This window comes from Pseudorca crassidens, chromosome 12 (genome assembly GCF_039906515.1).
Source record: "Pseudorca crassidens isolate mPseCra1 chromosome 12, mPseCra1.hap1, whole genome shotgun sequence".
NCBI classification, from domain to species: domain Eukaryota; kingdom Metazoa; phylum Chordata; class Mammalia; order Artiodactyla; family Delphinidae; genus Pseudorca; species Pseudorca crassidens.
In genome coordinates this window covers 86,391,969-86,406,747 of record NC_090307.1, presented here as the reverse complement: position 1 = coordinate 86,406,747, position 14,779 = coordinate 86,391,969, and the positions used below count along the sequence as shown (strand labels likewise).

General features: G+C 55.2%; 1 protein-coding gene across 30 annotated transcripts in view; it reads left to right on the top strand.

Moving 5' to 3' along the window:
* Nucleotides 1-14,779, top strand: part of NCOR2 (nuclear receptor corepressor 2) — a 226,907-nt gene that overhangs the window by 73,933 nt on the left and 138,195 nt on the right. For all 30 annotated transcript variants that reach the window (XM_067701126.1, XM_067701137.1, XM_067701121.1 and 27 more), the window contains 3 exons: nt 2,247-2,374; nt 5,853-6,030; nt 12,591-12,770. In XM_067701126.1, the coding sequence (XP_067557227.1) occupies nt 2,247-2,374; nt 5,853-6,030; nt 12,591-12,770 (486 nt within the window). The remainder of the gene's footprint in view (nt 1-2,246; nt 2,375-5,852; nt 6,031-12,590; nt 12,771-14,779) is intronic.

Genomic DNA, 14,779 nt, shown 5'->3' with positions numbered 1-14,779 from the left:
GCCGTGCGCTCAGATGCCGCGGTCCCGTCAACAAGCTCTCAAGTAGGAACTGAATCCTCTCGTCTTCGGCGCTCCCCCCAGACCAAGGGTCACGGACGCAGGAGCCTGCTTGGGCCACGTACATGTGTGAGGGCAGCAGGTGGGGTTGGAATGTCTTGTTAACATGGGGAGGGTTCTCGTGTTCTGAGACGTGGCTGGAGGTTTCTAGCCTGAGTGCCTGGTGTCTTCAGGCTCCTGTGAGCACAGTGAGCCCCACCTTCGGTCTCTCTTGGGGTCTCCCCAGTTCTTGCCTTCCTGTAGAGATGCAGGCACGCTTGGTGGTCCCTGGACTCAGAGCCCTGGGGTGGAGATCAGTGTGGATACCACAGAAATGGCCCCCAAGATGGTCCTTGGAGGGACCGTGCTAATGAGGTCATCCTGCTTGCTTCCCAGACTGAGAAACTGAGGCCAGAAGGGTTCATGCAGTGGCCGCCCCACGCCCCTGCCTCGGGAGCCCCAGGGGCCGTGCGCCTTTTCCCGCCTCTGTCGGCAGTGGTAGGCGCCGTCCTGCCGGGGCCCTCTCCCAAGGGATTGGACCGTCTGCCTCTCTGCTGCTTTGTTCATTTTGCTTTTGTGTGAGAGGGAATTTTCCTCCCAGCATTCTGCAGTGCTTGCCGATTTCTTCTCACACCTCTGCATGCGTGTGCATACCGGATCTGTGCCTGGCAGCCGTGCCGGCATGATCCCAGAAGCTGCCGCCCCCTCCCTCCAGCCCTTTCTTCTTGTTCCTTCATTAGCACCCGGTGCCTTGTGCACGACATCGTGGAGTGCGGTGGAGGGGGGAGGCTGAGTCCTCTGTCTTCTGGAAGCTGCCCTCAGTCTTCAGGGAAGCCCTTGGAGAGTTAAGGGGGATGCTTGGTTGGAGACACAGAGGCCACCTTCCATCTGGGTCAGGCATCCATTGCAGTTTTCTTTCTTTTTTTTTTGGGCACGCCACACGGCATGCGGGATCTTAGTTCCCCGACCAGGGATTGAACCCGTGCCCCCTGCAGTGGAAGCGCGGAGTCCCAACCACTAGACCACCAGGGAATTCAGGCATCCATTCCACTGATGAAGAAACTGAGGCTCAGAGAGTTTAAGGGATGGACAGATACCTCTAGCCCGAGGCCGGGCAGCTTCTTGCTTCCACATCGGGCTGCCCAGGAAGGCCCTTCCCTCATTTCCAGCCTCTGAGGTTGACAGGATCCCTCTTGATTCTAGTTACTCATCCTCTCTCGCCTCCAGCCTCCCAGCCTCTTACATGTGTTTGTTTTGGAGGGTCTGAAACACATACATTTCCAACACACCTACGTGGTATCATCTAATTCTCTTTGCAGAAATAACTGCTTAAAAAAAAAAGCCAGACAGCAAAAGAATGACTAGATTTTTTTGGAAAATTGGGAGAATTAAGAAGGGTGCCAAGAAGAAAACAAATCACCTACAATCCCACGCTTTCCCAAGCCTTACTCGTGTCAGACATCACTAATTGATTGCCACCCCACAGTATAACTGGGTGTTCTCTGCAGGCACAACTAATCGATTTGGATTGGTACACATAGGAAGCCTGTCCTGTTTTCTCCTTTGAAAGGCTTCTCTTTTCTATCTTTCTTTTTTTTAAAAAAACATTTTAACATGTCTCAAATCAGGGTGTAGTTGCTAATCGGGGTACATCGAATTTGTTAGTGTTTAGTTTTTCCAAAGATGGCAATGGGTAATGGATGGCATATTACTGAAGAAGGCATGTTTTGCCTGGAGTTTATTCTTCTGACTTTGAGCTATGCTTGCCTGTGTGACACACGTGTGTAGGTTTTCCCTCTGTAACACGGGGGACTCCCACGTCGGGGCTTTGTTTTGGAATCTGGTCTTTGAGGCTTGCAGACCGTCAGCATTTGCCGTGGCGTGGATGCCCGTGTCTTGCTGTGTCACTTGCACCCATGGCAGACGTGCAGGTTGTGCCGTTTTCCATTTGTCTCTGCTAACACGTGGGCTCGGTTGTCTCATCTGGAAAGAGGGCAGGACCAGGTGTCCTTTAGCTGAATGTGTCACTTCTCCTTGGCGATTGGCCCCAGGAATGTCCTCTGGCTGGACTGGGTCGGAGGGCCGGGAAAGGACGTGAGAGGGTCCGCAGGTACAGAAGCAGCACCGGGCAGGGGGCTCTGGCCCTGCCTCGCCGTGTGGGCTGCACTGCGGCGGGATGGGTGCTCACTGGTCTGTGTCCTCTGCTGCAGGACGTCGGGCTGCTTGAGTACCAGCACCACCCCCGTGACTACACCTCACACCTGTCGCCTGGCTCCATCATCCAGCCCCAGCGGAGGAGGCCCTCCCTGCTGTCCGAATTTCAGCCCGGGAATGAAAGGTGAGGAGGGGTTTGTGCGTCCATTGCTCAGACGGGGAAGTGGAGGCCTGTGCTCATGAAGAGCTCGCAGGGTCGGTGTTAAACAAAGGGGTGTCAGGCTGTGCCCTTGTCCTGGTGCGGCTGTGACTGGGACAGGGCTGGGGATGGGCAGGGAAGAGCCATGTGGCCCTTGGACTTCCCGCTGTGAGCCTGCAGTGGCCTCTGGGTGTGTGGCCCAGGCAGGAGGGGGTGACCACCAAAAAGTAGGGGAGTGGGGCTGGGTTGCTGGTTGGGAGTGACTGTCCACAGCTGGGTGCACATGGGGAGCCCCCTTCCTCCCATCCCTTTGTCATCCCCTTTTCTCCGAGTCCTCTGCCATCCCTCAGCTGGCAGCCTGGGCCTGTGGGCCTGCCTTGCCTTCCTTAAATCCAGGTGGGAGAGAGCAAGCCATACGGGTGGGGACCCAGTGAGGGGAGGGCCAAGGCCAGAGCAGGGCCCCAAGGTGCCTGAGACAGTAACAGCTCTAATTGCTAAGAGTCGTGAGCTGCTGCTGCTTCTTTTTTTTTTTTTTTTTTTGCGGTACGCGGGCCTCTCACTGTTGTGGCCTCTCCGGTTGCGGAGCACAGGCTCCAGACGCGCAGGCTCAGCGGCCATGGCTCACGGGCCCAGCCGCTCCACGGCATGTGGGAACTTCCCGGACCGGGGCACGAACCCGTGTCCCCTGAATCGGCAGGCGGACTCTCAACCACTGTGCCACCAGGGAAGCCCCTACTTCTTCTTTTTTTTTTTTTATGCTTGAAAATCTTTTATTGATCACACTGTCATACTTCTTTGTGACAAAATTATGTATATAAATTTTTTTTAACATCTTTATTGGAGTATAATTGCTTTACAATGCTGTGTTAGTTTCTGCTTTATAACAAAGTGAATCAGTTATACATATACATATGTTCCCATATCTCCTCCCTCTTGCGTCTCCCTGCCTCCCACCCTCCCTATCCCACCCCTCTAGGTGGTCTGCTGCTTCTTTTTGTCACACCAAGTGGCTTGCGGGATCTCAGTTCCCCGACGAGGGATTGAACCCAGGCCACGGCACTGAAAGCCTGGAATCCTAACCACTAGGCCACCAGGGAACTCTCGAGAGTCCTGAGCTTCTAACACGCGATGGCCTACTGTAGGCTGTGGGCTGCCAGCGGGCACTTAGACAGGCAGCCCTGCCTGCAGGAAGCCCACAGTCTAGCAGGGGAGGTGCAACAAACACACAAGGTGCCTCCAGAACGAGGCAGGTGACCTGTTTCCTGCAGGGCAGGGAAGGGCTGCTCTTTGGCTGGAGAGGCCGCGAAAGGCCTCTCAGGGGAGAGATGCTTGGCCACTAAGTAGCCAGCCGCTCAGAGAGCCGGGTGAAGACCTTCCAGGTGGAGGGAGGAACACGTGCAAAGGCCTGGAGGGGGGCATGTGCTTGGCGTGTTCCAGAAAGGCGAGGAGGCCGGGGGGCTGGGCTGAGCCAGGTGGCTGGGGGCCGGGAGGGTGAACTTCGAGGGCACTATGGGAGGTACGCATAGGAGGGCCAGGATATAACTTCCACCCTCGGATCCTTCCGGCCATGTGCAGCGATTCTAGGGGCAAGCAGGGACCGCTGAGGCTGGGCTGGCCCAGGGGCCCTGTCCCATCGTCTCTTCCTTCGTCACCTTGCTGAGGCTGCGAGGTTGAGGGGTGGCCTAGGTGGGACCAGAGTTCCGGAGAGCTGGCCTGGGCCTTCTGTGCTGCCGCAGCTGCATGGAGGCATCCAGGGCCCTGCGGGGAGGCCACTGCCGCGGTCCATGGCTTCAGTCCCTCTGCACCGGGTGGTTTAAAACAGCAGAAACGTGTTCTCTCCCAGTTCCTGGGGCACAGAAGTCTGAAACGCAGATGCCAGCAGGGCCGCACTCCCTCTGAAGGCAGTTCCTGGGGGACAGAAGTCTGAAACCAGATGCCAGCAGGGCCGCACTCCCTCCGAAGGCTCTGGGAGAGGACCTGCTCCCGGCCTCTGCCAGCTGCTGGAGGCCCAAGGTGTTCCTCGGCCTGCTGCTGCATCACCCCAGTCTCTGCCCCCGTCTGTGTCTGTGTCCTCGGCCCTTCTTAGGAGGACACCTGTCATCGAGTCTAGGTCCCAACTTAATCCAGTATGACCTCATCTCAGTTAATTACGTCTGCAAAGACCCTACCTCCAAAGAAGGTCACATTCTGATGTTCTGAGATGACATGAATTCTGGGGGGACACTAACCTATGATGGTGCCCTTTTCATGTTTCAATGTGGATGCCACCTGCTTCCTGCAGGGCATCTTGTAATTGTGAAGCCGTTGGTTCTCAGGTGGGCAGGAGGGGCATCTTGTGACCTGGCTTTGGCGAGAGACGGGCCCCCCAGGGAGGAGAGGACAGCAGCATAGCCTTAGCCCACACTGCAGTCAGTAACAACGCCTGCTGTATGTCAGGCCCTAGACAGATGAATGTCCCTGCCCTTGTGGAGCAGACACTCTGGGACGGGGGAGGCGGCCCCCAAACATGCATGAAGCAACACGCAGATGGTGATGGCTGCAAAGAAAGACAGAGAGAACGAGATGGGGTGAGACGGGGTATATCTGGTGGGCAGGGAGACTGCTGTTAGGAGGAGACGCCCCATGCACTGGGACAGGAAGGAGGAGAGGCAGCGTGGAAGGAGCTTGTGTGGAAGTGTTCCAGCCTAGCCAGCGCACAGCCCCTGAGGCAGGAATGCAGTGGGCAAGGTGAACAAGGGCCAGACCAGGCAGGGCCTGAGTGTGGGGGGAATGCGTTTGGATTCTATTCTAAGTTTATTGGGCAAAAAACATCAACTGGAAAAGCATTTCAGCGGGGGCAGTATTTGGGCAGGAGCTGGAGGTGGAGGCTGGGAGTCGTGGCTCAGCTGTGTGTGCTCAGGCAAGGCCATGGCCTCTCTGGGCCAGTTTCCTCCTCTGCAAACTGGGGAGGAGGGTTAAGGAGAGTTAGTTGGGAGTGATTAGGCTGGACAGCTCCTATCTCTGCATAAGGCTGCTGGGCTGACTTGCAAAGGAGGCAAGGCCAGGTTGAGCAGCCAGAGTGCTGTGATCAGCTAGTGATGTCTGCTTTGGGTGAGTGATTTGCAAACAGCGTCATGTGTGTTATTGTCTGTGTTAGACCCACAGCGTTTTTCAGACTTTCCCCGTGAATCACCAGGGATCTTGTTTCAATGCAGAGTCAGATTCAGTAGGTCTGGGGTGGTGTTCAAGATTCTGCATTTGTAAGCAGCGTCAGGAGGGGCTGGTCTGGGGGCCACACTCAGTGAGGGAGCAGGGAACCCATCACCAGTACGTTCTCTTGCTGTAAACGTAGTTAGTGAATGCTGACTCGGAGGAAGACAGAGCTGTATTTGAGTCCTGCCTCTCTGTGTGCCCTTGAGCAGATGGGCACTCCTCCCGCAGGACGGGCAGCAGACGTGATGCCATGTGCCCTTGCCCCCCACAGGTCCCAGGAGCTTCACCTGCGACCCGAGTCGCACTCATACCTGCCTGAGCTGGGCAAGTCGGAAATGGAATTCCTGGAGAGCAAGCGCCCTCGCCTGGAGCTGCTGCCTGACCCCCTGCTGCGGCCCTCGCCCCTGTTGGCCGCTGGCCAGCCCGGGGGCTCCGAGGACCTGTCCAAGGTAAGGCCTGCTCAGCCGGGAGCTCCTCTGAGGGTTTGGGTGCTGCTGCGATTGGGCGGGGAGCAAGGGAGGGGGTAGGCGTGCTGGGCTGGGGGGATGGCTTGGGCGAAGGCTGGGAGAAGGGCTGAGCCCGGGGCGTGCAGAGGCTGGGCAGCCAGAGGAGGGTCCAGGGACGAGCTTGGCTCCGTGGGCCGTTCCTTGGCTGGAGAGGGACCGCTTCCCCCACTGCCCGCTCCAGCTGCCGGAGTGTGTCCAGCCCGTGGGGATCACTGTGCCCTGGAGGCACCTGCATTTTACTCTTCTTTAAGCAGAAAGTTGAGCTGAGATGGAGCGGGAGAATGTGCACAGATTAAGCACTCATGGTTTGCTGCTGAGAGAGGTTTTCCTGCTATTTCAGTGAGCCCCAGGACCGTCCACGCCAGAAGCTCATTTGCTCTCTATCTAAACGGAGGAATCACAGCCAGTGGCCCAGATGCTTCTGTCCCCTGGGGTCCCCCAGCTGCCTCAGAGGCTGTCATTTCACTGTCACTGCCTAGGGTGGGGCAGGGACTGTGGCCGGATGGTACGCTCATCCTTGGCCGGCTGCGTGATGGATGTCCTTTCCGCACGTGCTGAGCAGTGCGTTTATGCTCCTTCATGACCATGAGGACGCACATTAGCTCATTAACGGCCGCCCAGCTGCTGGGTGAGGTCAGTGCTCATCTCACTGCAGTACCAGTGAGGGTGGGTGGGGCCTGGGAGCCAGGACAGGGGAGGGAAGTGGCCCACTCGGACCTGCTGGATCCTCTTCTTTGCCCGACACTGGATCGGTGGGGTTTCAGGCTGAGGCCAGTTCTTTATCGGGGGGCTGACAGGAAAGGGGTTTCCCGGGGTGGTCACGATGATGATGACAAGCTAACATGGAGGCCCTGACTGTGTGCCGGCTACTGTGCTGAGCGTGAGTGTCCTTCCATTGTGCCTTTCCAGCCTGATGAAGCCTGGTCTGCGATCACCTTTTATAGACGGGGCCCCAGGCTAAGAGAGCCACTCACCCACGGTCACTGGGAAGTGGGGAGCAGGCCCTGAAGCCCAGGCAGCCCGGGTCTGTAGCCCAGACCTGACCACTGGGCTGTCCCGCCTCGGGCTTCCCCTCTGGTTCCCCGTGCCTGCCATTCTGCCATCCCTGTGTTAGCCTACTCCTCAGATTCCATCACTGCTCAGCCTCCTGGGGGGGCTGTTGCCACCGGAAAAGCTATTCCCTGAAGTGGGTCTTGGGCAGTAGGGGAGTGGGGTGCATGTGAAGGGGGGCACAGGGCCACACCAGGGATGCTTGATGTCCACCCCCCACGAGGGACCAGAGCCCCGAGTGGGCCATATCCCTGTGCTCATGTCTGGTTCTGCCCAGAGAACAGGCTGACGGGTGTCTCTGGACAGCCCTGTTGGGCCTCTGCTGCCTGCCGCGCATCTCTCCAGAACTGTGCTCTGAGTCCTCAGACCTGTGGGTCCATCTGAGGGTCTCCAGGCCTGACAGTGGCTCTGTGCTTGTCCTCCTTCTTAGGGCTCCCTGGGGTTGCTTCCTCTCCCTCTGTGGGTCCTTCTCAGTCTTCGCTTCTGTCTCTGTATGTCTGTCTCTCTGTCCCTGTGTCTCTGTCTTTTTCTGCCTGGGGTGTGTGTGTGTGTCTGTGTCCGTCTGTCTCTGTATTTCTGTTTCTCTCTATCTCTGTCTCTGTGTCTGTCTGTCTGTCTTTCTCTCTCTTCTCTTCCTGGACCCCATGGGTGTGGGGGAGTGATGGGCCCAGTGTAGGGGCCTGGCTGGACCAACTACAGTAATTGCTCCAGGCTGTTAAGAACATTTGGAAAGTATGAGCAAATTTTGGGCAAGGGAAGAAGCCAGGGGAGAAACACAACTCTGAGGGAGTTCAGATGTTTTTTGCATCTGCTGTGTAGAATTCAGCTGGGTACGTGAGATGGGAATTTGATGGGATTTTTTTTTTTTTTAAACAGCACCTCCCTCCCCACCGGCCCCGGCTGTGTTCCTTTTTCATATAAAAATATGCAATATAAAAATGTCCTGTTTTATAATGCTTCCATGGCCTTCAGCCTCTGGAGTCCTGTGGCATCAGAGGCTTCCTTCGGAATTCACCAGACTTTGTTCTGGGACTTTAGAATCGTCACAAACAGCACCATTTCTGAAAATCTCTTTGTCTTTTGGGGCCCCGTTGGCTGAAAGGGACAGAAAACCCATGTCAAGCAGGTTTAGGCAGGAGTCCTGCTCATATAACTGAAATCGAGGGGTCGTTGGCTTCAGGCACAGCTTGATCCAGGTGACACGTTACCAGGTCTCTATCTCTGTCCATTTCTTGGCCCTGCCATCTTGCACGTGGTCTTGGTGTATTAACAAGGAGAAAGTTTGCGTTTCCAGGCCTTCTTCTTCCCACATTCAAGGCCAAAAAAAAGAACTTTCCCTCTGTCTCCACATTTCCAGGACAAAGCTGTTTATCTCCCTGCCTTTGACTGAGGCCCAGGCCTGTCCTGGAACCCATCATTGTGACTGGGGGAGAGGACTGTGGGTGCCTGAGGCTGGCCCTGCCCTTTCCTGGGTCTGAGACAGGGGGAGCCCCAGTGGGTCCTCTCCAGCCCCTAAGGCTTTTGCTGCCTCTGTGTCTGTAATTTTACATGAGTTTTTCTGTTCCACATTGGCCTGAATTTTTACACCAAGGGCGTCTGATGGGGAAAATGGTGCCGACTGCTACCTAGCGGTGACTGGTGAGGGTATGGGATTGTTGTTTTCCTCCTATGGCTTTGGGCCTAAACGAAGGCCAGCAGCCATCTGGCTGGAGAACCATCTGGCTGGAGAACCATCTGGAGGCCCGCTAGCCAGGCTCCCTTGGTCCCATTCCTGGAAAACTCAGCACTGCAGAAAGCACCCTTCGCCCTTCGGGCTTGCATCATCTTCGATTCAGATTGAGGTGAAATTCACAGAACATGAAATTAACCACGTTGAAGTGAACAATTCAGTGGCATTTAGTATAGTCACGGTGTGGGGCACCACCTCTTCTAGTTCCAGAGCACTTTCATCACCCCAGAAGTAAACCTGGTACCCATCAAACAGTCCCTTCCTCCTCGCAGCCCCTGGCAACCACCGATCTGTTTTCTGTCTCTATGGACTTGCCTGTTCTGGACACTTCGTATCGATGGGATCATGCGATGTGTGGCTTTTTATGTCTGGCTTCTCTCACTCAGCATCATGTTCTTAAGGTTCATCTGTGCTTTACCATGTGTCTGTATGTCACTCTGAATCATATTCCATTGTATGGAGAGATCGCACTTTATCTGTCAGTTGACGGATCTGCCTGTGTGGTTTTGCTTAGAATAAAAGCTAAGCCTGAACCTTAAGGAAGAAGTCATTGAAGAAGACGGACTTTCCCCATCAAGAATTTAAGAAAAAGTTTCCAGCAACTTTTCCAACAGTTGCTAGCGGTTGCCAACTGCTTCGTCTCACCCCTGCGCTGCTCCTGTCAGGTTTGGGGATGGAAACCTTCTTTTTGCTCATGTCATTTTGAGAATTATCCCTGGGTTGGATGAACTGTTTCAGGGTGCCCTGGCCCCGAAAGCCTTCTGTCCACAGCCCTTGTTCTTGCTGTGCTCCTCTCCGTCCCTTCTCAGTCCTGGTGGAAGATCAGAGGTGGGCAGAAGAGTGGTTTCCTACAGCAGGTAGCAGGACTGGGCTCCAGGAACCATATCGCCAAAGCCTTTTGTCTCAAGAAGCCTGAGAAATGGGACTTACCTGGTGGCACGGTGGTTAACAATATGCCTGCCAATGCCGGGGACGCAGGTTCGAGCCCTGGCCCAGGAAGATCCCACGTGCCGTGGAGCGGCTGAGCCCGTGTGCCATAACTACTGAGCCTGCGCTCTATAGAGCCCGCGAGCCACAACTACTGAGCCCACGCGCCTAGAGCCCGTGCTCCGCAACGAGAAGCCACTGCAGTGAGAAGCCCCGCGCACTGCAACGAAGACCCAACGCAGCCACCCCCAGCAAAAAAAAGAACCCTGAGAAATGATTGAGGCTGTGGAGGGAGACCAGCCAAGCGCCCTGGGGCACAGAGGGAAGGGGCAGATCTCAGTTAAGGGCTGGGGGAGGGGGCGTGGATGGGGGGGGTCTGATTTCAGGTGGCAGAAAGGTGCAGTTAGGAGAGGGAGTGGCTGGTACAAAGGTCCGGAGATGCCACGGTGCGCAGGCTGCTTCTAGTCTGGCGTGTGTGGGGTCAGGTGCCTGCAGCCCCTGTGTCTGCCCTCCGCCCTCCTATCTGGGAGCAGTTAGGGCTAAACACACACACACACACACACACACACACACTCCTTCTGAGTATTTCTCTAGGGGATCTGTCTTCTGTGCACAGTTTTGCCTCTAATTTCAGGGGGTCTTAGACCCTGGAAGGGATCTTACTCTTGCTTTTCTGCCCAGACACATGGTTCTGAGGGATGAATGAATGCATGGTGGCGACCCCGCTTCTGCTGTGGGACCCCCAGCAACCTGGTTGCATGCTCTGCCTGCTTCTGGAGAGTTCTGAATGAGGCCTGGTCTCTCCCGTCCTGTGCCCTCCAAGCCAAGGCTCCATCGCTTTGTGGCTGGTGACCTCGGGCACGTCGTTGAATCTCACTGGACCTTAGTTTCCTCATCTGGAAAATGGGGAAAACCATATTTTCACTTCCAGCGTGGGCTGTGACAATTATGTGAGTTAAGAGCACAGGTTGGCAAACTCGGCAAGCTCCAACCTGGCCCTCAGCGTGGGTCTGTAAATAAAGTTTTATTGGCACTCAGCCATGCCCATTCTTTCGTGTCCTGTCTGTGGCTGCATTCCCACTACAGTGGTGGGTGAGTAGTTGGGACAGAGGCCGTCTGACCTACAAAGATTGAAGTGTTTTTCCACCTGGCCCTTGACAGAAAGCGTGCCGACCGCTGGCTTAGAGCCGTGCCAGGCCTGTGCCTGCAGGTTCCCGTACCCTCATCTGTGCCATGGGGATGCAGGGGCAGCCCCCTGGGAGAGCCACAGCCGGGGCCAGGGTGTGGGGTGTGCCGAGGACTGGGACGGTGCCTGGTTCGGTTTCCTAGGCGTCCCCGAGGAGCGTGGAGGCCCACCTCAGAGCCATGGGGCAGGGCCACATCAGAGCTGTTGAAGGGCTTGAGATCTTTTCTGCCTTTGCCCCCAGGGCTCTGGGTGTGTGGAGGGCCTGGGAGTCTCGACGCCAGCTCTCCCACGTCTCAGATGGCAACGATGAGGCCAGGGTGATCCCCAGACACTGGAGCCCTGTGGGCTTCGGTGGTGTGTGTGTGTGTGTGTGTGTGTGTGTGTGTGTGTGTGTGTGTGTGTAGGACAAAGGCCTCGAGGCCAGGAGGGGTGGACTTAGAATGGCACAGGCTCTGCTCAACTCGAGCTGGGGGGTGGGGTGGCACTTGGCAGCCCTGGGGCTGCAGTTGTCCCCGGGAATAATGTGTCCTCTGTCCTCTGCCAGCAGCTGCTGGCTTGGCCTTGAGGATGGTACAGGGCGGGGCTGGGTTTGGGGGCAGGACAACCCCAGCCAATGCCTGTGGAGCTCTGACAGTGTGCCAGGCTCTGAGCTGAGTGCTCTGCACATATTAACTCATTCAAGCCTCGCAGCAGGCAGGAGGTGGGACTTGTCCCATTGTACAGATGAGGAAACGGAGGCAGATGATCTGCTTGTGGTCATGATGATGCTGGGAGGTGGCAGAGTGGGTTGGGATTTGAACCCGGGGCTGTACAGGTGAGTGCTCCGGGACAAGGACTGGGTTTTATTTTTTTATTGAGTATCCAGCACAGCTTGGATGCTCAATAAACTTTTGTTGTTGAAATGAAGGAGTCGCCGAATAACTCAATGAAGGATTCCCTTGTTTGTTTAACACATTTTTGAAAACAACTTCATTATACAAAGAGTAATACTCAGTGAAGGAAAATCAGAAAAACGCTGGTAAATTAAAAAGAAGACAGTGAAAATACCCGCCTTCTCCCCCACTGCCCCGGTAACTACTTTTGACGTCTCTGTATCCCGTTCTCATAGTTTTCCTGTGTGTTTGTGTATATTGTCTACACAACTGGGTTTGCACTGTGTGTGATATTCTGTAACTTGCTGGTTTGGACTGAGCATCGTGAATAAGTGTTCACGGAGCATCAGTCTGGAGGTCGTGGGTCTTGGTTCTCGAGGAGCTTGGTCTGGTGGGAGGGCACAGACGGGGTAAGTGGGGTAAGAGAGAGGTGTGTTATGGGGAAAGGAAAGAGGGAGGGCTTCACGACTTGAGGGACGGTTGGGGAAACTTGCGTGTAGGAGGGTAAAAAGGATCTGCACTTTGGAAAAGGCTGCGGAAGGAACACCTGGCAGGAGGACCAGTGAAGGCAAAGACAGCGAGGTGGGATCAGTAAACAACCCTGTATTTGGCACATGGGGGCTGGCACGACAGATGCCCGGTGTGTTGGTGCCTGAAGTCATGGCTGGAAACTTGTGGATTTTGGGGGGATGGGGGTGCCCCCTGCGCTGATTCCACACCTGTTTTTCCTCCACCACAGGACCGCAGCCTGACAGGCAAGCTGGAGCCGGTGTCTCCTCCCAGCCCCCCACATGCTGACCCTGAGTTGGAGCTGGTACCTCCACGGCTCTCCAAGGAGGAGCTGATCCAGAATATGGATCGGGTGGACCGCGAGATCACCATGGTAGAGCAGCAGATCTCCAAGCTGAAGAAGAAGCAGGTGCGTGTGGGTGGGGCAGTGGCGGCTCTCAGCTCCCGATTCAGCAGCAGCTGCCGCTGAGAAGATATCAACACTAGTAGTTAGAGCAGTTGTGAACACGTGCTGAGCACTGCCCATCGTACTGGCTCATTTTTATGCCCTTTACATTTATTGGACAAGAGAGCTGTTTTGTGTGGTGCTGTCCGAGGGCGCTTTCTGCAATGACAGAAATGTTCTGTCCACAATGGCTGTCCACAATGGTAGCCACTACCGGTATGTGACTGTTGAGCCCTTGAAATGTGCCTAGTGCAGCTGAGGAACTGAATTTTTAATGTCGTTTAATTTGAATTGAAATGAAATTTACACGTGAATAGCCACGTGTGGCTACTGTCCTGGGACGGCACAGGAGCGATGGGTGGGAGGTCAGCATTTACAGGCAGGCTGTCCAGACATGTGGGGTGGGCAGTTACTTCTCTGTGCCTCACTTTCCTCATCCACAATGTGGGGGGAGGTATCACGTGACTCTGACCCTGGCTCTGGAAGCTGTATGAGCTGGGCCTCCTAACTCTGCCTTGGAACATTCACCTCTCTGAGCCTCGGTTTCTTGTCTGTAAGATGGGCACAGATGTGACACCACCTCATAAGGTTGTGAGGAGAGAACAGAGTCATGTGGTGAAAAGAAGTCCTTGTTGTCACTGTCGAAACCAAAAGAAAAATTAACGTAAAGATTAATAATATTAACTTTGTAATTTTAGTTTTAATATTTTTGATAGAAAGTTGATAATCTGCCTTTTCCTGGGTCTCCTCCTGCTTCCGTCTGTGGCATCTTCAGGTGTCTGCTCAGATGTCCCCTCCACTGAGGGACCCGCCCTAGCCTTTACAGGAGTCCTCATCCCCAGCCATCCTCCACCCTGGGGGTCAGCAAATCCAGCCAGATCCAGCTCGGTGCCTGGTTTTGTAAATAAAGTTTTATTGGCACACAGCCACGTCCATTTGTTTACACATCATCTGTGGCTGCTTTTATGATACAGCCTCAAAGCTGGGTGGTCACGACAGAGACTGTGTGGCCAACAGAGCCTAAGATATTTTCTTCCTGGTCCTTTACAGAAAAAGTTTGCCACCCCTGCTCCAGCCCGTTATCCTGCCTGATGGTGTCACCATTTGAACTAATACATATCTTGCTTTGTGACACCGTGGTCGTCTCACGACAACGGTGCAAAAGCACAGTTCTTGTCTCCTGTTCCCTGCTGTGCTCCTAGCAACGCCAGCACGGAGTAGGTGCTCCTTAAAAACTGTGGATTGAGATAGTGTGACACACGTGTTGACCCTGGGGGAAGCAGGGTCACACCCGATCCCCTCCAGGTGAGGATGTATGGGCTCCGTGGAGGTTCAAGGACCCACTCTGGCCACCATGGGCAGTAGAGGGAAGGCTGGTGAGAGATGCTTCCCGGAAGCCAGTTCAGGGCTATGTGAGTGGAACTGGAAAGATGTGCAGTGGGAGGGAGCATTGATCCCAAGAGGCCTCGGGGCTGTCGTTCGCCTGGGGAGACCTGAGGATGGTCCAGAAGCTGGACTGGTCAGTGAGGCTCGGCCAGCTGGGGGTGGTAGGTGGGTTTCCAGGATGGCAGCTCAGCACGTAGGGGGGCCGGGCCCCGGTTGGAGTCAGGCAGGCGTGGCCAAGGCCCGTGGAGTGCTGGGACCTTTAGTCCCCCTGGGCCTGGCTTTGGGCCCAGGCTGAAGCCACAGGCCTTGTGCACACGTTTGTGACTGCAGCCAGAAGCCACGTGGCTCAGGGCAGCTCTCGATAGATTTTTGGGTTTTAATTCCACTTTGGCGTTTTTCTTTTTTAACTAAAATTCACAAAACATAGAATGACTCATCTTAAGGTGGACAACCCAGCAGCCTTGAGTACATTCACAGCGTTGTGCCACCACCCGTTCTATCTAGTTCTAGTTCCAAGACATTTTCATGACCCCAAAAGGAGGCCCCGTACACATTCGCAGTCACTTCCATTTTCCCGTCCCCACCAG